We start from the raw sequence: 25,670 nt of genomic DNA, 5'->3' as shown, positions 1-25,670 counted from the left end.
GCTAGCTATCTGTGTCCCTGTACAGAGAACTGACCAGACATACGCAAAATACTCCAAAAACAGCACGATCACTATTTTGACAGTTTTATTCATCCATCCATCCCTCCATCCATTTTCTGAGCCGCTTCTCCTCACTAGGGAGCGGGCGTGCTGGAGCCTATCCCAGGTATTATTGGGCAGGAGGTGGGGTACACCCTGAACTGGTTGCCAGCCAATCGCAGGGCACATACAAACAAACAACCATTCGCACTCACATTCACACCTACGGGCAATTTAGAGTCGTCAATTAACTTACCACTTGTCGTGCCACTGTGTTTACTGCTTTTTTTCTGTGACGATTGTTGGCTACTCGCAAATTTGATTGACAGCTGTGGCTCATTTCTTTGATGTCTGTTACATTTAGTACCTAATGGCGTTCCTTAAGTGCAGCTTTGATTAATAAGGTGCTTACAGTTCTTCTGTTTGGAGCCTGTGGGGAAGCATTGTTTTTGAAGTGGCGCACTTGTTTAAATGTTTGAGTACTCATTTGGCACGTCAAGTTTGCTATGAGCTTATCCAAGGGTGTTCAATGGCATTAATTTACGCCTGCAGCGGAGGTCGGCCAACCATTAAGATTGTTTCACGTCGTTCCAAGCTACGTATTTCTATTAAAATACTGGTTGATGTTATGCCATTGTGTAATTTGTATATATTTGTTCTTTCTCCTTGTTTGAGTTTAGTCAGCTGTTCTATAAGATCATAAATGCACAGCCATGAAGCTATACTATATATACCTCTCACATGCGAAAATGCTAGCTGCTCAAGTGAAGGTGCAAAACACATAGACTGTTTATGCCTTTTTTAATTAATGCCTTATGTTTTTTTATGTTTTTTACACTTACAAGAAATACTAAGTTTAAACTGAAATTTATTTATATTTGTGTTTCTCTTTTATTTGTAGGAGGCTCGGTGGCCGACTGGTTAGAGCGTCAGCCTCACAGTTCTAAGGACCGGGGTTCAATCCCCGGCCCCGCCTGTGTGGAGTTTGCATGTTCTCCCCGTGCCTGCGTGGGTTTTCTCCGGGCACTCCGGTTTCCTCCTACATCCCAAAAACATGCATGGTAGGTTAATTGAAAACTCTAAATTGCCTGTAGGTGTGAATGTGAGTGCAAATGGTTATTTGTTTGTTTGTGCCCTGCGATTGGCTGGCAACCAGTACAGGGTGTACCGTGCCTCCTGCCCAATAATAGCTGGGATAACCTCCGGTACGCCCGCGACCCTAGTGAGGAGAAGCGGCTCAGAAAATGGATGGATGGACTTTTATTTGTTTGAAATTGCCTCACTGAAACTGTTTAGAGACAAGAAAATATAGTTTGGTGCTCAATGTGAATTTAAGAGAAAAAAAACAGTTGATTATCTAAAAAAGAAAACCAATTACTTATTAAATGAAATGGCTTAATTTTTCTTGTATATTCATAATTGCTCTTTAACCAAGCAGAAATTAAGAAAATAAATGTAATTTAATTTAAATTACAAATAAAAAAACAAATCTAATTTATCCGAGTACTCGATTACTTTTTATTACAAATTTTAGGAGGATACTCAAATGCTAAAATATTCGATAGCTGCAGCCCTATACAGTGGCTATAAAATGTCTACACACCCATGTTGAAATCCATGTTTGGGGGAGGGGGGGGGGGGGTGGCGGGGGGGAATGATATATCCTGTATCTTGTCCTGTACTACCACAGCCATGTTAAATGCTTACAAAGGAAAGGTATCATGCATCTCAGGTTCTCACTTCATCTGTTCTTAGATGGAAAAAAAAGTAGCAGTCATCAAATCACCAAGCAGATCTGGATCTCTCTTTTACACTTAAAGAAGCATGGACTCAGTGGTCTTTCCTTCGATAGGCAGTAATTTTGGATATGGTATTTGTAAGTCTGTCCAGTACTTCACTCTTTAATAAATTAAATAAAAAGCTATAACAAGGAAAGGCCAATTTGAATTAAACGGTACAGACAAAGTGCATGATTTGCATTTTGTTAGCCTAAAAACACAATTCCCTAGTAATTTTTTTAACTTTTTGGAAAACAAGAACAAAACGACATATTAAATAAAGAAAAATAGTCCAGTTGTCTTGATTCAATTTATGCAGATCAGCATGACCTGGATGACTGGGAATCTATACAGACTAGTGGTGGAATGGTTTTTGAAAACCGTCCAAACCGTTCAGTTAGACTGTTGCAGTTCGGTTCGCATGTGTCCCATTCGATTAATTTTTCATTTACTTATGAGGTCACTCAAATTATGGATGTACAGTCCAGGGAGGCAGAGCCTCACCAATATGTGAGGAGTAAAAAGAAATATTTTTTTTTACATAAAACTCTTACATTTTAGTTCTATGGTAAGGGCTGTGATTTATACTGATTTTCATTTTTAATCCAATAATGTCCATGATTTAATCATTAAAAGTGCAGAATTTGCATATTTCTTGTTCAAATAATTACCTGGTCAGGATTTGAAGTGAGGCAGCAAGCTACCAGCCTTACCTCAGATTGCGCAATCGCTCACAAAAAGCAGAGGTAGCACAGAGCAACAGCACCATCTATTGGTAAAATTACTGGACCAGGATGCCTCCTGAAGTCCACAATCATGTCTCCAGTCTTGAGCGTGTTCACCTCCAGGTTGTGTCGGCTGCACCGAAGCTCCAGGCACTCCACTTCCTCTCGATACGTAGACTCGTCCCTGTCTTTGATGTGGCAGATGACTGTGTTGTCTTCTGCAGACTTCAGAAATTTCACAGCCGAATGCGTTGAGGTGCAGTCGTTTGTGTAGCGAGAGAAGAGCAGCGGAGAGAGGACACATCTTTGGGGTGCCCCGGTGTTGGTGGTGCATGTAGATAAGGTGGTGTACCCCAGCCTCACCTGCTGTGCCCTGCCTGTCAGAATCAGAATCAGAATCATCTTTATTTGCCAAGTATGTCCAAAACACACAAGGAATTTGTCTCCGGTAGTTGGAGCCGCTCTAGTACAACAGACAGTCAGTTTACAGAACATTTTGGGGACATAAAGACATTGACAAAAAACAATTGTGCAAAAAGATGCAGAGTCCTCTAGCACTTAGAGCTAATATTGCAATAGTCCGGTGCAATGACCATTGTGCAAAGGGCGCTGAGACTTCAAGGAGAGTATGCGGTTTAAAGTGACGAGTAGTGCGATCATCTGGGACAATGTTGGTTGTGCAAATGTTACAGATACTCCTCAATCAGTGTGCAAATGGAGCAGATGCTACTCTGGGATGAGTGGCCAGTATATGCAAATAGTGCAGCATGGCGAGACAACTACAGTGAGTGCACGAGTAATACATAATTGGCCCCACAGAAATGTGACAACGAACTCAAGTCAAAAAATTTCCAGCTTGTTGTAATGGAATTATAGGTTAGGTGTTTTAGAAGTTGATCGCAAGAGGGAAGAAGCTGTTGGAATGTCTACTAGTTCTAGTTTGCGTTGATCGGTAGCACCTATCTGAGGGAAGGAGCTGGAAGAGCTGGTGACCGGGGGAAGCTGTAAATCCACAGGCAGATGGCAGGTGAGACGCTGAGCTGGAGAAGAAGAAGAATCACCTTTTATTGTCATGAACATGCATGCATGTACACAACATTTGTTCTTTGCATTTAACCCATCACAGTGAACACATACACATGTTAGTGGAACACACTGGAACAGGGGGCAGCTGAAGCACCAGGGGAGCATTTCGGGGTATCAGTGTCTTGTGCAAGGACACCACAGCCGTGAGTCCAGGGGATGTTGGCGGATGGTCCAGTCAGGGTCTTGAACCTAGGTCCCCCATGGCGGCAGGCGATGATCTTAACCATTGGTCCACAGCTGCCCACTTGGAGCTTGGAGGTGAGCAGTTTGGGGATGATGGTGTTGAACGCTGAGCTGCAGTCCGCGACCAGACTGGTATTACATTTGGATTGATTCGCTTATTATTGTCTGTAACAACACAGACAGAATAATTAGCAAACCATCAACACCAAAATGTTCACAATCATGAACCAATGTTTCATAAATGACTGTATTCAGTAGTTTAATTAATCAACACAAACAACCCACCTTCACATGAGGCTCATCAATAATATTAGCTAGCATACGAGCCTAAATAACAAGCTAGCACAAACTGACATTGGTAAACAAATACAGTATGCGCACGAGCACTTCACACAAGTGATATGTCGTGAAACTCACCATTTGGCATTTACACACACAATTATTTTGGGGTGAATACTGACAAATTGTCACGGCAATGCAGACTACATGGACTATTTGTAGGTGCATCTGGAGAGGAGCAAAAACAAACTTTCATTTTCACTGTAAATGCTCCCTTAAATAAGGTGTATTCTCGGATTGCCAACAAAACAGGACATCTCAAAAAGAGACGAAAAAACACCATCAATAAATTAAACCCAACAACAACATCAACTCTAAGATATCAACAGATGGTACCAAAGTAATACTTTTATTGCTTTGATCTGAGCAAAAAACAAAAAAAAAACTGAAAATATGAGTTTTTCAGCCAGCAAAAGACGATAGGTTTAAAAATCTGCTAATAGGAGGATTTGCTAATGCTGAACCGCGAATATGTGGGGGTTCACTGTTGTGTTTAGACAAATAAACCCATAAAACCTCTCCATCAGACTGTCAAAACATGTCACAGTTTGTCTATTTGTCTGTCTTACAAATGTTTGCCTCACAATAAATAAAAAAATATACAAACAAATAAGACTGTCACAACCTGAGGAAAGTAACTACGGGTCTTCCCACCCAGTCAGGTGAATGAAGGCGTCGAAATGCAAAATGGGCACACAGCATCCACTACATTTTTTTTTTCCGTTTTCTGTTCGGTTGTTAAGTCAAGCAGAAAGGAGGATCTGTATCCCTTTTATCCCGGTTTTACTGTGTCACAGTGGACTTTTTAATCTGCCGCTGTGGCTTCTTTGTATTTTGATGGACATTTATCTAGAATCAAAGTCGATCAATCAAACGGAACAAGGTTTTTAGATGGGAGTGACAAAAAAAGGAGAGAGTGCATAGATAACTAAATATAACTAAATAATATAGGAAAAGACAACAGAAGACAGCACTATCTGTAAACAAGATGAGGAAAGTAAATCATTATATAGCTAGAACAATGACAGATTAGATATGATTTCAACAAAGGACTTCCCTGTGACCACCCCTAATATGGGTACTCAGCTTCAGAAATTTAGAAATAAAGAGGCCTGTTGAATTAAAAGTTAAAAAGTTAAATTAAAAGCGGCACGGTGGATGACTGGTTAGAGGGTCTGCACCACAGTTGTGAGGAACAGGGCTCAATCCCCGGCCCCGCCTGTGTGGAGTTTGCATGTTCTCCCCGTGCCTGGGTAGATTTTCTCCGGGCACTTCGGTTTCCTCCAACATCACAAAAACATGCATGGTAGGTTGAGTGAAGACTCTAAATTGCCCGTCAGTGTGTATGTGAGTTGGCTGGCGACCAGTTCAGGTTGTACCCCGCCTCCTCCCCGATGATAGCTGGGATAGGCTCCAGCACTCCCGCGTCCCTAGTGAGGATAAGCGGCTCAGAAAATGGATGGATGGAAAGTTAAATTAAAATCTTTAAAATCCAAGAAGTCTTTTTGCCTCCTGTTAAACTAAGTAGTCATGTGTACAGTATTTGTTTTATTCAGTGCCGTGAGCTCACATATTGTAAATGTGAATACTTAATCCAAACGTGTTATTATGTTTTACCTTCAGAATCCATTCTTGCTTCAATGTTATAATACGTCATCAATGTCTCTTGATCCTCAGTTCCGGTGACCTTGGACCCCAACACAGGCTCAACATGTTTAGGTGTGTCTCCTGACCTATCTAGTGTGTTTGTGTGTGATGAAAAGCCTCTTCCAGACAACCCTGAGAGATTTGTAAACCCAAAGGGCATCTTGGGCTCAGCTGGATTCAGCTCTGGGAGCCACCACTGGGAGGTAGAGGTCGGAGATAACAGTCAATGGTCTCTTGGCGTGGCCAACGAGACTGTTAAAAGAAAAGACTCGTTGAGATTGGATGACAACCCTGAAGAATCTGGTGATGGCCTGTGGACTGTGTCTCTCTTCTCTGGGGATTATTATGCTTCTCCTGGCCAAAGCGCACCTCTCACACTGAGGAGAAAGCCATCCAGAGTCAGAATTCAACTGGACTGGGAGAGAGGGTGTCTGACTTTCTCTGATGTCAATGGCAACACTCTTATCTATAGGTTTAAAAAGCAGTGGACTGGCACACTAAGACCCTACTTTTCCACCACATGTTCCAAACACCCATTGAAAATCACTGAAGCGAGTGTGACTATTGCTACTGAATAGCATTATATACACATATAGCTCAGAACCAAAAGAAAACAGTTTTGGAGCGTTTGCATGTCTGAAGGTTTATAACAATGGTAAAACATTGCAGACTGGACTCATAAGCACAAGAACAGAGGTGTTGTATGAATAAACATGTTTTAATGCAGGACTCATTTGCCGGAAGACAGTCCAAAGTTCAACCCCAATTCCAATGAAGTTGGGACGTTGTGTTAAGCATAAATAAAAACCGAATACAATGATTTGAAAATCGTGTTCAACCTATATTTAATTGAATACACTACAAAGACAAGATATTTAATGCTCAAACTGATAAACTTTATTGTTTTTAGCAAATAATCATTTACTTAGAATTTTATGGCTGCAACACATTCCAAAAAAGCTGGGACAGGTGGTAAAAAAGACTGAAAAAGTTTAGGAATGCTCATCAAACACCTGTTTGGAACATATCACTGGTGAACAGGCTAATTGGGAACAGGTGGGTGCCATGATTAGGTATAAAAGGAGCTTCCCTGAATTGCTCAGTCATTCACAAGCAAAGATGGGGTGAGGTTCACTTCTTTGTGAACAAGTGTGTGAGAAAATAGTCGAATAGTTTAAGGACAATGTTCCTCAACATACAAATGCAAGGAATTTAGGGATTTCATCAGCTACGATCCATAATATCATCAAAAGGTTCAGAGAATCTAGAGAAATCACTGCATTTAACCGGCAAGGCCGAAAACCAACATTGAATGCCCGTGACCTTCGATCCCTCAGGCGGCACTGCATCAAAAACCGAAATCAATGTGTAAAGGATATCACCACATGGGCTCAGAAACACTTCCGAAAACCAATGTCAGTAAATACAGTTCGGTGATACATCCTTAAGTGCAACTTGAAACTTTACTATGCAAAGCAAAAGCCATTTATCAACAACACCCAGAAATGCCGCCGGCTTCTCTGGGCCCAAGCTCATCTAAGATGAACTGATGCAAAGTGGGAAAGTGTTCTGTGGTCCGAGGAGTCCACATTTCAAATTGTTTCCGGAAATTGTGGATGTCGTGTCCTGTGGGCCAGAGGAAAAGAACCATCCGGACTGTTATGGACGCAAAGTTCAAAAGCCAGCATCTGTGATGGTATGGGGCTGTGTTAGTGTCAATGGCATGGGACACTTACCGATCTGTGAAGGCACCATTAATGCTGAAAGGTACATACAGGTTTTGGAGAAACATATGTTGCCATCCAAGCAATGTCTTTTTCATGGACGCCCCTGCTTATTTCAGCAAGACAATGCCAAACCACTTTCTGCACGTGTTACAACACCGTGGCTTTGTAGTAAAAGAGTGCAGGTACGAGACTGGCCTCCCTGCAGTCCAAACCTTTCTCCTATTGAAAATGTGTGGCGCATTATGAAGCCTAAAATACGACAACAGAGACCCCGGACTTGAACAGCTGAAGCTGTACACCAAGGAAGAATGGGAAAGAATTCCACCTACAAAGCTTCAACAATTAGTGTCCTCAGTTCCCAAACAATTATTGAATGTTGTTAAAAGAAAAGGTGATGCAACACAGTGGTAAACATGAGTAGTAGTGTAAATAATTACAAAGACTTTGATTACCAGTGTGTCAATAAAAAAACAAAAAACAAATAAATAAATAAAAAGCGTTATGTGTTTATAATGGTGAGAGGGTATGGCAAGAGGATTTGCACTGCACTTCCATCTGTTGTAAATGTGCAATTCCTCAATTCAAACTCATCCAGTATGAAAAATCTCAACCTTAAAGTGACGTAGATTTTAATTAATCAATCAATCAGTCATCAATAATAAACACAAAAGGACATCAATGGAAAGAAATAATAATAATAATCATCATCATTTTACTCAAGGGTAAAAATTAGGGGCGGCACGTTGGACATGCTGGTTAGCAGAGCTGCCTCACAGTTCTGAGGACCCAGGTTTAAATCCGGCCTCACCTGTGTGGAGTTTCCATGTTCTCCCCGTGCCTGCGTGGGTTTTCGCCAGGTGTTTATAGGAATGTTTTACCATTTTTTCAGAAGCACATTTGTGAGGTCACACACTGATGTTGAACGAGAAGGCCTGGCTCACAGTCTCCGCTCTATTTCATCGCAAAAGTGTTGGTGTCAGGACTCTGTATAGGCCAATCAAGTTCATCCACACCAAATGCTCTCATCCATGTCTTTACAAACCTTGTTATGTGCACAGTCATGTGAGAAATGGAAAAACTGTTCCCACATCAAATTGTCCAAAATATTGGTTCTTTATGTCCAAGTGAAAGGAACTCTGTAGGATTCAGCATACCAAGAGCTTTTGGACAATTCTTTGCTCCCGACTTTGTGTGAACATTTTGGGGATGACCCTTCGTCTTCCAACATGACTGCACAACAGTCCACAAATCAAGCTCCATAAAGACATGGATCAGAGAGTTTGGTTTGGATGAACTTGACTGGCCTCCACAGAGTCCTGACCTCAACCCGATAGCAAAACAAAGCAATTTTATTTATATAGCGCATTTCATACATAAGCTAACTCAATGTGCTTTACATGATTAAAAGCATTTCAAAACTAATTTAAAGAACAGCTTATAAACATTTAAAACAAAGAGCAAAAAAATAAAAGTAAAATTAAAACAGTGTACAGTGCAAAAAATATAATTTAAAAGTGGAAATGCTCTAAAAAGCATGAGAAAAAAGAAGAGTTTTTAACCTGGACTTAAAAACATTCACACTTGGGGCTGATGTCACTTCTGTTGGCAACTTTCTTTTCCATTTGTGTGCAGCATAATAACTAAATGCTGCTTCACCATGTTTGCTTTGGACTCTGCGCGCCACTATTTGATCTGAGTCTGTCGATCTCAGAGCCCTACTGGGTTTATATTCCGTTAGCATTTATTTAATGTATTCAGGACCAAAACCATTTAGTGATATATAGACCACTAGCAGAACTTTAAAATATATTCTAAGCTGACTGGAAGCCAGTGTAAATACTTTAGAATTGGAGTAATATGCTCTGACCTTTTTGTTCCGGTCAGAACCCGAGCTGCAGCATTCTGAATGAGCTGCAGCTGTTTCATGCTCTTTTTGGGGAGTCCAGTCAGAAGACCATTACTAATAGTCAAGTCTACTTGAGATAAAACCATGGATGAGCTTCTCCTGGTCTGCTTGACACATGCAAGCCTTCACTTTGGATATGTTCTTCAGATGGTAGAAGGCAGTTTTAGTAATAGAACACCTTTGGGATGAATTAGAGTGCAAAATAAGAGCCAGGCCGTCCAACATCACTGTGTGACTTCACAAATGCCCTTCTGGAAGAATGGTAAAAAATTATCTCCACACACTCCTGAACCTTGTGGAAACCCTTTTCAGAAGAGGTGGGCCAATGTCATATTAAACACTATTGATTAAGGGGATGTCACTTCAGATCATGTACGTCAAGGCAGGTGAGCAAATACTTTTGGCAATACAGTGGATGACTTTATGTACAAATCAAGAGCGACAGTGTATGTTTGAAGGATTGTTGTCATTTGTTCATTTACAGGTACATCTCAATAAATTAGAATAATCTCAAAATCTGAATTTAGTTATGTAGTTCAATTCAAAAAGTGAAACTCATAAAGATGCACTACCTACACGCAGATATTTAATGATTTTAAAAAATATACATGTATTATTTTGATGATTGTAGCTTAGAGCAAATGAATACCCCAAATTCACCATCTCTAGGAACCAGAATATTTCGTAACAAATAATCAAAAATTTATTTGAGATGTATCTGTATACAAGTATCAAGTGTTGGGAAGATTACTTTGGGAATGTAGTTGGTTACAATTATAAGTTACCCTTTTGAAAATGTAATAGCAGTGTAACTATTTATATTACCTTCTCAAAGTAATACAACTAATTACATTTTGATTATTTTTCTGAATTTTGATTGAACGCATCAACAGGACACTTGGATGTTTCCTCTAAGAAGTGGTTTAAAATCATAGCGCATTATTTTGGAAATGACCACATATTTGTTCTTCACGCAAATAATAAACTGATAAAAAAATGTGTTTGTTGTTTGTGCAGTATGTGGAAACCATGATACCACAGTTGATCTAATGACAAATGAGCACAATTTAGACTATCGCGTCATATGACAACCCAGATAATTACATTTTGAATAAAACGTCCCAAAATATAAAGATGAAACTGTTCAAAAGTCAATGTTCTTTTATGTATTAGTGTAACTATGAAAAGAAAAGAAGTACCCTTAACCTTTTCAAAATCTCAAACAAACCACTAGGTTGCAACACAAGGTAGCGCTTCGAGTTCAGCAGAATGACACATGACCAGAGAGAGCCAATCACAAGCGTCGGCTTTCGAAGGAGGAAGTGATATGAAAAAAAATCTGAATTTTTGCGGTTATTTTTCAAATTTAACGAAAATTGTTCAGCACCCCAGAAGCCCAGACTTCCCTCTACCCAGCCACTTCCTCAAGCTCATCCGAGGGGATCCAGAGGCGTTCCCAGGCAAGCCGAGAGACATAGTCTCTCTAGCGTGTTTCTTTAAATGTGGTGAATTGATATCATATGCTTTGCCGTTGAAAAAATAGTAATCCTAATTAAAATCGGTTAAGATTTGAGCAAGTTACGACTTATTTTGCGTGTTCACGCATAGCCTTAAATTGAACGACGACCTCCCCAACATGACCGCCACGTACGCACGTTATGGAAGAAGATGCAGAAGAAGAAGAAGACGAAGAAGCAGAAGAAGAAGAAGCAGAAGAAAAAAAACAGAAGAAGAAAACGCAGAAGAAGAAGAAGAAGCAGAAGAAGAAACAGAAGAACTACTTTAACCAGAGTTCTTTGCGCACATATAGGAAGCTGGTGAAGAGGTCCAAAAACAAAACCGGCCAGCAAGTGAAAGAGATTCAATGCACGGAGACATCGTGAAGGTAAAAGTTGACTCAAAATTGACAGTGTTGTGGGGTTTAATAGCTCTTACACAATCTCGGTTTTTGGTCTCCTAGTCTATTTTGTTACCAGTCGTTGCATAACCTGAGCACGTTTTTTTGTGTTGTGCAGTAATAACCAATGAGTTACGTACGTGTCATATAAAACCACTGTGCCCACTGATAAATAAGTACTTTATTTTCGGTTGCACATAACTGAACTCTGGTATACTGACTTAATTTTTCGCTCATCTCCTAAAAATAACAATTTAAAAAAAATAAATAATAAAATAAATAATAATATAAGTTTAACACATTGTAAACATGTGCAACAGATGTCCATCCATCCATCCATCCATTTATTTTTTACACCGCTTATCACTAGGGTCGCGGGCGTGGTGGAGCCTATCCCAGCTATCTTTGGGCAAGAGGTAAGGTACAGCCTGAACTGGTTACCAGCCAATCGCAGGGGGCATATCAACAAAACAATCATTCACAATCACAGTAACACCTACGGGCAATTTGGAGTCTTCAATTAATGCATGTTTTTGGGATGAGGGAGGAAACCGGAGTACCCGGAGAAAACCTACGCAGGCACGGGGGAAAACATGCAAACTCCACACAGGCAAGACCGGATTTGAACCTTGGTCTAATTGTTGTCCACTGCACCGTCTTGAAACAAATGTACATGTACAAATTAAGTAAATTCAAAGGACATTTTTCAGTAGATTAAAAAAAAAAAAAAAAAAACTTTAACTTGATAACTCTTGAGAAACTAAATTATCTCTTCTTTGCATGTCAGTGCCCATAAACGGATGAATGGACATATGAGATTGGAATTTAACTTGATTAACTTTTAACATTTAAACTTAATGCAGAATTAAAGGGTTGCTTTTGGAGATAATGAAAATATACACTCTGTCGCTGTAATTTAAAAATATGTGTTTTTGGAGGAAATCACACATTGGCAGATCTAAGAATAATCGATTTGAAAGTATCGCCTAAAGTAGGGGTGTTAAAGTTATTTTAGGTCAGGGGCCACATTAACCCCAATTTGATCGCAAGTGGGCTTGATTTTGTGGCCTAATAAGCTATAAATAATGACCATTCCAGATTGTTCCTATTTTTGGGGTGCAAAGAATACAATACATTAGGAAAATATTCACATTTACCATTATCTTGTTGCAAATCTTGTTCATAATCATGAACAATCTGAAATCTCTTAACAAAAATTAGTCCAATGTCAACAATACTATTAATCAGTGTTTTCATTTACACGTGCAATTTACAGCACACAGTGGATATATATACTGTATGCACCTTTTATAAAACATAAAAGTTACATACATTTTCCATTCTGTGATTGGTTGATTGTTGCTGCTGCTGTTGTATAAAAAAAAAAGGACAAAAAAACCTTTCTATATTTGGTAAGCTTGCTTTCATATGTTCATGTAAGTGAAAAATTGTGTATGGCAAATAAAATAGTGATATCTGTAAGGAACATTTAATGACTAACTATTTGCAGAAACCACATACGTATACCCGGTACTTCTTGTTGATATTTTCTTCGATGCAACGTTTTGCCTTTACCAGAAAATTCAAGGACAGTGGGACTGTGACAAACTGGCATCTCTACTTTTCGCATGTAACAGTCGCACATTCACACCACTATCGAGTTACGTCAGCTGACTGTCGGAGGTAGGGCCCGGCAACCAGCACCGCACACAATATAAAACCATATTGATAGCCTAACAAAAATTTGCATTAAAAGTCACATGAGTGATTTATCTTCAAATAATAAATATTCACACACAAACGCCGTTGGAGCACATACAGACGGGTAATATAACAATACTCATAAGCATATATTTTTCGTAATCTGTGAAAAATTAATTATATTAATAAAGTTCAATCACAACTTTCTTCTTCTACTCTTTTTATTCTGTGTGTCTCTCCATACATACACCACACTGCTCCTAAGAGGCCAAGGCGTGCACAGCAGGAACAGTGGGTGTTTATTTTCATTTATTGTTTTTTAATTGCTATTTTAATATATTGTTATTTTAGTGTCACAAATGTATTTTATTTAGTTTTTTTAAAGTTATATTTCTATTTGAGTTTTGGTAGTTGAATAAATACCAAATTTGGAAGCTGGCACACCATCATTGCTTTGAGGGCTAACGCTTATGGAGAGTTAAGTGTTTTTTTTTTAATTTGTCGAGAAATCCATTTCAAATGGTAACTGTGTTTTACAAGACAAGACTGACTGTAAATTGTGGGGGGGAAAAAAAGTCAGCTGGTAGCAGAGTATTCCTCAAGCACGGAAAAAAGACGAAAAGGTTCAAGATTCGTAATTTCATTTCAATCCGGCGCTGACGATCGTTAGTTACACAATGTCCTGCTTAATTTCGCTGCCAGCTGTTTTCAAAGCTGAGTTCCCCATATTGTTTTAGAGCATTTTGAGACCCACAGAATATTGTGTTCTGTGACAATATAAGCACCTACCAAAAGAAGGAGGAGACTTTTTCACTAGTAAATAACAGTTTGTTTCTAGCCTTTTCCACTCTTTAGTAATCAGCAGCAGAATACGGGTTGGGTTCACCAAAAACACTGGTCTCTGACCAAAAGGCAGCAAAAAAAAAAAAAAGCTTTTTGTGAAAATAAACATGTAAAGTGACTTTGATGCTAATATGTTTTGCTTTTCTGACCCCTCAAACGATAAAACAAAAAAGTAAAAGACAGAGAAAGGGCTGTCGATGGCAAATTAATAATTTATTTACAGATATAAAATTATGAAATGCACCTTGGGTGACGCCACCTCGCATGGCTTGAGTTGAACGCCAGTGGCTTTTTCGGGCTTTTCTCAATGAACTGCGCCACCTGTTCTCACGATCATGACACACACTTTCTACTACCTACTTCTACACATGATCTGTTTATACCATTGATATACGTTCATACTCTGTTCGAGTGTGAGGTGCCTACTGTTGTCCGACTTCCAAGGTGTTGGCATTTCTCTTGCTCATAATCGATGTTACAAGCCAACATTCACTCCCTAATATTTATCTTCTACTCAAAAGCAGTGCTGATCTCAAATCCAAAGCGATGTCTTTTTGGCCATCAATGGGGCTCTATTAGTCATTACAGTGGTTTACCAATCTGAATTTCATGGACAAGGTAATAGAAAAAGAAAATGGCTATCTATGATTCTTTAACAAAGTAACATATTTAAGTGTTCAACAATTTACATTTGTTACATAAATGAACTGTAAACTATACTACATGGCTCGGCTTTTCCATGCCTTTTTTTAAAGACCATAACAAACCCTCCAGCTCTCTTTTCTCACGTAGAGTTTTACAGGTGAGCCAAGGCAAGAACGGATCCAAAGTTTCCAACATATCGATAAATCACTGTTTTTGCAACGTATAAATGTGCAACATGCGTTTGAGAATGTTCACCGCGATTCACTCCATTATTGCCTTCCACCGACTTCCTTTCTTGTATGGAAAACAATGTGAAAATGATTCCGCTCATTAATCTATGAAACTCTTTTTTTTGAAAAACAGTCCCTAGAACGATCAGAAAAGTCCCTAAATATAGTTACCAAAGTGTAGAGTTGGTAACACTGACTGTGCTTTTGTAAACTATCTCCTCTGTTCGTAGCCATGTTGTTTCATGTCAGCAGTGTATGTTCACTTTGAACTACGAAAGCCTGCATGGAAGTAAGGCGAGTGAACCCCGACACCGGCTTTGAAATAATACATTTATTCATTCATTCATCTACCATACCGATTATCCTCACTAGGGCCGCGGGCGTGCTGGAGCCTATCCCAGCTATTTTTGGGCGAGAGGCGGGGTACACCCTTGAACTGGTCGCTAGCCAATCGCAGGGCACATAGAAACAAACAACCATTTTCACTCACATTCACACCTACGGGCAATTGACAGTTTTCAATTAACCTACCCTGCATGTTTTTGGGATGTGGGAGGAAAACGGAGTACCCGGAGAAAACCCACGCAGGGACAGGGAGAACATGCAAACTCCACACAGGCAAGGGCGGACTTGAACCCGGGTCCTCAGAACTGTGAGGCAGATGTGCTACCCAGTTAACCACCGTGTGTCCAAATAATCCATCCATCCATTTTCTGAGCCGCTTCTCCTCACTAGGGTCGCGGGTGTGCTGGAGCCTATCCCAGCTATCATGGCGCTGGAGGCGGGGTACAACCCTGAACTGGTTGCCAGCCAATCGCAGGGCACATACAAACAAACAACCATTCGCACTCACTCACCTACCATACATGTTTTGGGGATGTGGGAGGAAACCGGAGTGCCCGGAGAAAACCCACGCAGGCACGGGGAGAACATGCAAACTCCACACAGCCGGGGCCGGGCATTGAACCCCGGACCTCATGACTGTGAGGCAGACGTTCTACCCAGTTAACCTCCGTGCTTCCGAATAATAATACATTTAATTTATAATGCGCTTTTCATTCCATAAAATCTCAGTGCTATGCCAGTCAAACCTATTCATTTAACTCTTACTTAAAAAGTAAGAGTTCAACTGGGCTGGTATATTCATGGCTTAGAGATGTGCGATATAATGATGTACAGTATATTGTAGATACGTACTATCCATTGTACGATATAATCTGTTATTGTTTATATTGTTAGATTTACCTTGCCGCTACTGAGAGAATCCTTTAAAATCTAAAAAAATGGAAATGGAAAATGTATTCTTTTTTTCTTCATTCTCACAGTGCCACCAATGGCTCTCCGACTGCTCAAAGTCCCCTCTCTGGCCACAGCAGTGCTTGCCTCTTCTGGATTTTACCTCTACAATAGACGACTTGATTTCAATGACCTGAGTTTGATCCGCTTTGGACGAGCTGCTGCCACTGTAAGATACTGCATTGATTGAATCTAGATTAGATTAATTGCAACTGCTCACTGAATAAATTGTGATTGTATGCAGATTGTCATCAATAACTAGCAGAACTAAGAACCCAAACTGGCTACAATATTGTCGAACATAGTGCTGTCACGATACCAAAATTCTGATTTAGATACTATACCTGCATAAAGTACCTCCATACCAGTACTCAAACAATACCATGGCAGAAATAAAAATACCAGTAAAGTCAGTGGAATGAAAACTGATAAAAACAACTTGAAATACTTTTATATTTTTATTAATTCATAAAATTATGATCAACTTGAAAAATTATGTAATAATGGAAGTAGCCCATTCTTAATATGAGTAATTTTCTAAAATAATTAGTTCAGTGCCTGCATGATCATATATTTATATATATTATATCATATGACGAATATGTGTGTGTTTGTATGTATATAAAATTGTACAACCATATACAGTATATGTATGATATATACAGTCATTAAAGCAAACTATGACGCAACCCTTATCTCTTCAATTTCTTGTTCATTTTAATGTCTGTTCATTTAACCACTAAATGCATTTTACCTGAAAAATTAATAAGCTTCATTGTATTATTAAATATGATTTTGGTTATAGTAAAAAAAAAAAAAAAACATTGAAAATTGCTAGAGCGAGGTACCAGCTCTTATACTGCATTCAACTCTTATGAGCTGTTTCCGTTGTCATTATTATATTTGACCAAACAAAGGTACCTTTAGTTGCACCTGGCAATAAAAATGAACAGGAAACTGAAGTAACAAGGGGTCTAATATTTATTCCATGACTATATTAATTCAAATATATTTATACGTAATTTACGTCATTCATACATAATACTGTATAAGCTTTTAGTATGCAATATTGTTGTATTTGAGTGCGTTTGATTTTCTCCCACTGTAAAAAAAAAAAAAAAAAAAAAAACAGACCATGTGGACCCACTCAGTGGCTGACCATTACTGTTTTTCATTGCGTATGGAGCCACGACACTCAAAAAGTGGACCTTTTGATTCCACTTGGAAAATAAGTGGTTTTCTTTTGGCATCCGGGTGGATTTTTATTCTTCTCCAACTCCCCGATTTCTGGAGTAGTCTTGGAGCGCTCCAAGCTCGGCTTTCGTGCAGCACGCACCCGTGCTACGTCCTCTCATGCTATCGATGCTATCGATCTCCTGCTGGTAACACTGACTCTCGTGTACATCGAATGCAGAGTTTCCCTAACAGCACAGGAGAATCCACTGCATATACTGTAACACTGACTTCGCTCACATTGCCTCATGAGCTGCTGACTCTGAGGTTTACATCCCGGTGGCGAACGCTAACATGTCCACAGGAGGCAAGAGCTAGTCGGCAGTTTGAAGTCATTTAATTCTCCCGGCTCCCACACAGTTGCGCGAACACACAGAACCCTCGTCCCCTCACTAGTGATGTGCGTATTGATCCGTGAATATCTATGCTTCCGATCTGGGGGCGTGTTTTTCAGAATCAATCTTTATATCAAAGTATCGATTCAAAGTCCACTTTGAGAGGAAATATTAATACTTTTATGACACTGAGTCTGTTTTATTAGAAATTGGTCCAAATAGCAAACTTGTTTTACTCGACCAACCTGTCCAATATCTTTCATCTTCCAAGTTTTTTTTTGGGACATTAAACAGTATGTTGAGGATCTTTCTCTTAACCTGGTCTTGGGTTTGGCACAGCTGGAGCAGAATAAGATAATTGAAAACGTACTCTTACATTTCTGATGAAAATAGCCCTGTGCACATTTTAGCAGATGATAAATTACAACATGCTCAATGTTGGCACTTCCCCCAATGATTCCACAAAGCACTGATTTGACCCAATTAAAATGATGTGTGTATGTGTGTGCTGCTCTGTCCTTTACGTGTTTTTTTGTGTGTTTTTTGTAGACTGCTGTCATCAGCTATGACTATCTGACTGCTTTCAAACATGTGGAATATGGCACAGAGGAATATTGGGCCCTTAAGTCCAAGGTAGATACACTAAAACTGTTTTGCACATGACAAGGTATGAAATGTAAAAATGAAAGGCATCAAACTGAGCAATAAGCAAAAAAAGGTGAAAGTTGATGATTTAGTTTTTCAAGTGAGAACTACATGAACAAACCTATCGAGGATGTAAATGCAATTTTCATTCTTTGTTTTTCATTAAATAGATTATATCTCTTCCCCATACATACCTGTAAATGTGTAAAATCAAATACAATTAAGTTTATGTAAATCATACAATTAAATGTAAAGAAACAAAAGTACTTGAAGACGGAAATAGGCTGAACTACAGTGCACTGTACTTGGGTAGTATTTTGAGACCTGTGCAGTGCACAAATATTTGTAAAAGCCAGAAGCCATCAATAATCCAATCCAATCTAATCCACTTTATTTATGTAGCATAATTTAAACAAACACAAGGTTCCCAAAGTGCTGTACAATACAATAAAACACAGCAAAAAATACAAAATGATAAAAAAAACCAATAAAATAAAATGAGATAACAACGACATAAAATGAAGTAAGTAAAGTCAACATAAAATAAAATGCACTGCTCACACAAGACATATACAGCACATCAGACACACTAACTTGTGTTAAAAGCCAGGGTAAAAAGATGGGTTTTAAGTAGGCTTTTTGGGACCGATCACCAATCACTGATCAGCGAGTTCAAAAAAACGATCACCGAGCCGATCGCAAGATGAAGCAATGGGTCTTTTTAAATGACTTGTTAATTTACTGTATATACTTGTGTACTTAATTGGTCATTAAAACATCATGTTAGCAGTCTGGCAATGGCTTAGCACAGTAGAAATCAGACTTTTTAAGGGGGGCATCGATCTGACTGTCATCTGCATAACAATGAAAATAAATACCATGTTTCCTGAGAATTGAGTTGAGTGGGAATAATTAGAGGGAAAATAAGAGAGGGCCAAGCACGGAATCCTGTGGCACCCCATGTGAAAGGGGAGCAGTGGAGGACACATAGTCAGCGAGGCTAACACAAAAGGTTTTGCTGAGACAGGTAGAAGAACTAGTGTTCAATCAACGTAATTAAATACATCTACTGAGAACCCAGGATGCTTCATAATTTATGTTCTTGGAAATTCAGGTTTTTTGAGTCTTTCAACATCTTACAACCTTCTCCAGGTGACAAAGGTGAAGCTGATCAGAAACTAGCTTGTTTCCAGATGGCTTACCTTCCATGACTCCATGTCTCTCTTTTGAGCCACAGCCAGCTTGAGGCCCTGTCTGCTGCTTCGGTAGTATTGTGGATGGTTCCCCTCTTTATCTCAGCCTTGATGCCTAAATTGTTGAAAAATCTGGCCAAGCAATAGGCCATTGAAGCCTCTACATCCCACCTCTCTGAATTCCTTCAGCTGAAGCTCTGACATGTCGAACTGCACCAGTGCAGAGGATCAATCATGATGTTGCACTCTTCCAACTACTACTCTTTTTGGGGGTTACTGTCCATCTGTGTAAGATGTTGATCCATTTTTTCCTGCAAGGAGGCAGGTTTTCCAATGCACTTTTGGCCCAGTAGGTCTTAAGTGAACTGGAAGGGGTTAGCAATATTGGTTTACGTGTCCTCTTACATCGCTGCCTCTGATGCCACTCTGCCTGGCAGAATGCTCGTCTTTTTTCCGTGATGCACATTAACTGGTCCAGCTTATGCTGGGAATTCAGTGTTTTTATATCCTTCCTGATGTTGTAGATCTTCACAGCGCTCCGCTTCTTTGAGTACGATGTTCCAGAACGTTTCTTCAGTGTCTGTTGCTATTAGCTCTCATGTAGGCCAGTGTTCAAACTGCAAATTTTTTTGTCATTGCTTTCGAAAAATCCCATTGAGGGTTGATTGAAAATCAAGTTAAAGAATACCTTATACTATTGAAATGGAAAGCTTGAAGTATGGATTCTCAGCAGACACAGCAAAATGACAAAAACAAAAACTAAGGACATTTTCAGTGAACGTTTTGGAGAGGCTGCATAGAAAAAAGTAACAAAGGTTCGTTCGCTAGCACCATACCACAACTATAGCAGAGGATGTTGAGGGACCGTTATTGGAGATGATCAACCCTCACTGATGCTCGGGAAATAGTATTAGAGTGTATTGTATAGTGCTTCATTGCCTCGGCCCCTAAACACGCCCCATACCCAGTACATGCATGGGACTTGTCCCTGCTACGAAAAAGGTTGGAGGTCACTGCCCTGCGCCATCAAAACTGAATTGTTGGTACAAGGTAAGATGTATCCATGCTTTTAATGGTTTTTACATCAGATGATGACCCTATTTCCATTTTTTGTAAAAAAAAAAAAAAAAAAAAAAGACTCATCAGACCAGGCAATTGTTTTCATGTTATCGAGCTGGGATGGGCAATTCTTTTTCCTAAGGGGCCATCTGACCTCTACTATCAATATTAGTTGCACAACTAGATTTTTTCAAAGTCGAGAAGACGTTGACTAGTCACTGATGAACTCATTTATTTATTTTCAGTACAGTTTAATAATCTTCTTCTTCAGTTTAATAATAATAATAATAATAAAACGGAATAATCTGTATTTTCCCACAATGGACAGCTCAAACACTGAATTTACAGTATGCAGAACTTGCACATTACAACACAAAAGCATGGAAATTGGTTGGGTGAAGCCCACTGTGGCGTGATGGTATTTTAAGCCAAAGAATAAAGGTTCTCACTCGGTGTGCTTGCCACTGGGACAGCCAGGTAACGTTTGCACACTTGACACTGTCTTCGTTCTGGCCCCACCACAGCAGCGGGTTCTGCATGGTGGAAATATGCGGAGTTTGACAATAGTCAGGGACCTCTTCTTGTGCAGTGGAACAATTCCTCGCTCTCGTTCTACTTTGATAATGTGGTGCTGAAAAAACTTTTAAAATCCTGCTGGAACCACTGCTTTTTTTTTTTTTTTTTTTTTTGATAAACTGGTTATCCCTCACTTTCCAAGGCTGCACATTTACTAATAGAAGACAATTTAAATCAGTTAAGTTGAGAAACTCATTGGACTCAGCGCGGAGAAGCGGCTCTGAAAATGGATGGATGGATGGATGGATGGACCACAAAACTTTCTCTGAATGTAAAGTGGATAAGACATGCATCTTCCATACAAAATCAAGTTGTGTCCCAGAACATTCACATGGTGAATGCGAGTCCTCAGTAGAGGAACAGAAGGGATGTAATAATATGCATGTGTACATGTAGAATTTGTCATTATTCTCATTATTTTGTGATTTTTTATTATTATTATTTTTAATTTTTTGAATTAATTTTAAATCCAAACACCATGTTGCTGCTGCAGCTTGCCCTGCACTGGTGAGTCTCATTCATCCTTCTGTCTGCTTGCCTCTCATTACTTTATGTGTAGTCTGTTAAAATAATAGGGACTGGGTGTGTATGTTTGTTTCATGTGTCCTGACTCAGCATTCGTTGTTAGCTTGGAGAAACGGATGCCAATGAAAGCTTATCCCAGAGAGGAGGAAATAGCTAGAATCACTCAGTGCAAAGTCGTTTACTGAGTGATTTGTGCCGTTCATTCGTCGTGAAGGAATCACTCAGTGCACAATCAGAGAGCGCTGTCATTCACGGAGTGATTCGCAGCAGTTCCACACCCGGCAGACACACTCGGGTCTGAGCTCAACTGAACTGAAAAAGAAACAAATCAGTTCATGAAGTGATTCCATTCAGTATGTTTACTCAAAATATTTGTTCATTTGCAGCAATCGTTTGTGAGTGGCACAACACTGTTCCACATTGTCTCCCAGTGTTCTTTTTGTGTTGACTGAATTGATTAGCTAGATTCACAGCCAAGAAAAAAAAGGAAAAAGAACAAGCAAACAAAAAACAGTAAAATACACAACAATAGAAATTGATGACAAGACCAAAAAAACAAAACGAAACTGACTTCTGGGTGAGGGAGATTCTTTTTGCTGAACTAATGATGCAATCCTAAACACCCTTCTATTTCTTTGAGCCCCCTTGTCATCCTCTCTCACGGAGCTCAAGCTCCTCACCTGTTAGGATCTTGTTACAAGCCTTGCCAACAGCTGATTGGGTAATTAAATATAGCTTACTTAACATACATAAATGATGCATTAAAGATTTGGCCGCGGTCTATGGTGAGTGGCTGAGGTTGGTAGCCTGACATGCCAAGAAACACATACAGTATACTACATATACAGTATAGCACTTTAGCAAACCACTGAATGTATGTCTCTCTTTGTGTGTGTGTGTGTGTGTGTGTGTGTGTGTGTGTGTGTGTATATATATATATATATATATATATATATATACATACACACATTTCAGTGATATATATATATAAAAGATAGATAGACAGACACACACACAAATACAATATTGCCGAATGTAATCACTTGGCTTGACACATGATTTTAAGTGATATCCCATTCTAAATCCATGTGGTTTAATATGATGTTTGCCTAGCCTTTGTAGCTATAACAGCTTCAACTCTTGTGGGGAGGCTTTCAGCAAGGTTTAAGAGTGAGTTTATGGGAATTTACCCATTCTTTCTGGAGCATATTTGTGAGGTCACACACTGATGTTGGACGAGTATGCCTGGCTAACTGTCCTCTTGAAATCAACCCAAAGGTGTTCTCTCGGGTTGAGGGCAGGACTCTGTGCATGCCAGTCAAGTTCATCCATACCAAATTCTCTCATCCATGTCTTTATGGATCTTGCTTTGTGCACTGGTGCACAGCAATGGTGGAACAGGAAAGGGTAATCCCCAAACTGTTTGACTGTCCAAAATCTCTTGGTATGCTGAAGCCTTCAGAGTTCCTTTCACTGGAGCTCAGGGGCTAATATTTTGGACATGTCCAACTTTGTGGGAACAGTGTGGAGATGGCCCCTTCCTTTTCCAACATCACTGTGCATCAGTGCACAAATCCAAGGTTCATAAAGACATGGATGAGAGAGTTTGACGTGGATGAACTTGACTGGCCTGCAGAATCCTGACCTCAACCCTTTAGAACACTTTTGGATAAATTAGAGCAGAGACTGAGAGCCAGGCCTTCTCATCCAACATCAGTGTGTAATCTCACTTGGGATGGGCACCAAGAATCGAGAACCGATTGGAACGGGGACTAACATTCCAGTTTTCTCGGAATCGGAATTTAAATTTAAAAATTCCGCTTCCCAGTTTTGATGCCTGCGGTCCACCAACTCCGAAGACGAGCTTGTGCCCAATGGCGGCGGCGAAAAAAAGTGTGTCTTAACTTTAAAATAAATGACCAGTCGCCTCAGTGCAACACTTGGAATAAGATTATATTGTGCAAAGGAGGCTTTCACGATGTGTACAAGTCTGATGCGCTCCGTCTCGCTCCAAGCCTCAGCCTACACCGCACGGAACTTCAGTCAAGTTAAATTGGGTGAGTGAAACAATAAAATATGTCTATGCCAACATTAAGGTAGCTAACAAGTTAAACGGTGGGTTGCACATTTGCACTGATGGTTTTTAGAGTTTATTTTAGTCTTCAAACGAACGTAAGAACCGCTGACAGAAAAAAAAGCTTAACATTGAGCTAAAACTTCACCAGAGGTTAAACTAGTAACTTAACATCACAATGAATTGGGACAAAATTCACAAACGTTGTCTCACAGTATCACAAACACTATAACCTTGTGTTGGTGGGTAGGTAAAGAAATCAACGTCTAATAGCATTTGGTTCTATTTATTACTGTTTTTCTTGCCATCTAGGTTTACTTTTTTTTTTTTTTTAATTCACCGGTGTCTTGTGAAGTTACTTTTCGGCTACAATCTTAAAACAGGAAGTCAAGTTCAAATTTGCACATATAAACCATTTGACGTGATAAAACAGTTGAAAATAAAAAAAATTTATATCCATCCATCCATTTTCATTACCGCGTATCCTCACTAGAGTCGCGGGCTGCTGGAGCCTATCCCAGCTATCTTCGGGCGAGAGGCGGGGTAAACCCTGAACCGGTCGCCAGCCAATCGCAGCACACATAGAAACAAACAACCAGTTGCACTCACATTCACACTTATGGACAATTTAGAGTCTTCAATCAACCTATCACACATGTTTTTGGGATGTGGGAGGAAACCTGAGTGCTGTTTGGGACCGGAATCGAAATGAGGAATCGGAATCGCGACCGGAATCGCTCAAATTCAAATGATGCCCAACCCTAAACCACACAATGCGCTTCTGGAAAAAATGCTCAGAAATTCCCATAAACACACTCCTAAACCTTGTGGAAAACCTTCCAATATGAGTTTAAGCTGTTATAACTTCAGAGGGTGGACCAATGTCATACTAAACCCGATGGATTAAGAATGGGATGTCACTTAAATCCATATCAGAGTCTAGGCAGGTGAGCTAAACACAAACGAGTCACATACTTCTTTTCCCATCTGGAAGCAGTATGCGTGTTCTACCGGGATACAACAGCCAATTATAGCGGAGTGGCACGTGTCTCGGAGCCAGTAATATTGGAGCAGGGCGTGTCCTGCCGGGAACGCAGGTGGGATTCCTAGTAACGCTCCAGCGATGGAGCAGCCAATCATCTTGCAGCAGGGTGCATGCTGCCTAGTACTGTACTCGAATGGGATTCATAATCACGCTGAAGCAGCATATGGCGCACCTCTTCGGTGCACTTTTCTTACTATTTCTTTGGTTTGGTTCTCCGAACGAACATTGACTACGCCTAACCAGGACCTTAAAGAGACTTATTTCAAGTACCTTTCATTACGCATATAAACCCCAGACGAACGCGAGACCGGTGTAGCGTGTCTGTATCTCACACGAATCTGGTGCATAAAACGGGCTTCCAAGTCATTTATTTTATGCACGAGGTCTCGCGTCGGAGAGATTACAACTCGCTAAAAATCGCTATGTTCGTAAAAACGTCATTCTATGTGCATCATCCATCATATAAGAATTACAGTATGTGTATGTACTGTATAGTTTATGTGTGTGCAGTGCTGTGAAAAAGTATTTGCCCCCTTCTGAAATTATTTTTTTTTTTTTTGCAGTTTCCACACAATATTTTCAAACAATGAAAATAGACAAAAATAACCCAAGTAAACCTAAAATTTTGAAATGATTTGTTTTGGTATTTTATATCACAAAAACCTGGCACACACACACACATACAGTCATATCTTGATTTTCATGAAGAGAGGCAAGATCCACTTTTTCTTCAAAGCATATGCTAATTTCATCGGGTGGGTGAGTGGGTGAGTTGGTGGGAGTGAGGACAAATACTGTAGATGCTGATGTCTAATGAACCCTTTGCATCCTCAGCTGCATGAGAAAACCGTAAATGGGAGTGTGCAGGCAGTTTGGGGGAAGCAGCCATTTTGAAAAAAGTGTCTTTTGGTTACTGAGATAAAAGGGAGAACAAAATGCAGAT

The 25,670-nt window shown here is 39.7% G+C and overlaps 2 protein-coding genes across 4 annotated transcripts in view; both read left to right on the top strand.

The window, feature by feature from the left end:
• Positions 1 to 11,049, top strand: part of LOC133413053 (zinc-binding protein A33-like) — a 39,883-nt gene extending 28,834 nt beyond the window's left edge. The window contains exons 6-8 of the mRNA XM_061696937.1: positions 5,828 to 6,195; positions 10,815 to 10,890; positions 11,039 to 11,049. Coding sequence (XP_061552921.1) covers positions 5,828 to 6,195; positions 10,815 to 10,890; positions 11,039 to 11,049 — 455 coding nt within the window. The remainder of the gene's footprint in view (positions 1 to 5,827; positions 6,196 to 10,814; positions 10,891 to 11,038) is intronic.
• A 137-nt stretch (positions 11,050 to 11,186) lies between these two features.
• adck1 (aarF domain containing kinase 1) overlaps positions 11,187 to 25,670 on the top strand; it is a 124,490-nt gene continuing 110,006 nt past the window's right edge. For 2 of the 3 annotated variants that reach the window (XM_061696736.1, XM_061696734.1), the window contains exons 1-3: positions 11,190 to 11,315; positions 16,072 to 16,211; positions 18,160 to 18,243. In XM_061696736.1, the coding sequence (XP_061552720.1) occupies positions 16,080 to 16,211; positions 18,160 to 18,243 (216 nt within the window). In that variant the 5' untranslated portion in view covers positions 11,190 to 11,315; positions 16,072 to 16,079. Of the gene's footprint in view, positions 11,316 to 16,071; positions 16,212 to 18,159; positions 18,244 to 25,670 lie in introns of all 3 variants that reach the window. The other variant, XM_061696735.1, reaches the window with a different exon arrangement.

This window comes from Phycodurus eques, chromosome 14 (genome assembly GCF_024500275.1).
Source record: "Phycodurus eques isolate BA_2022a chromosome 14, UOR_Pequ_1.1, whole genome shotgun sequence".
Classification (NCBI taxonomy): Eukaryota; Metazoa; Chordata; class Actinopteri; order Syngnathiformes; family Syngnathidae; genus Phycodurus; species Phycodurus eques.
Note: the sequence above shows the minus strand (reverse complement) of the source record. Positions and strands in the feature narration are given on the sequence as shown.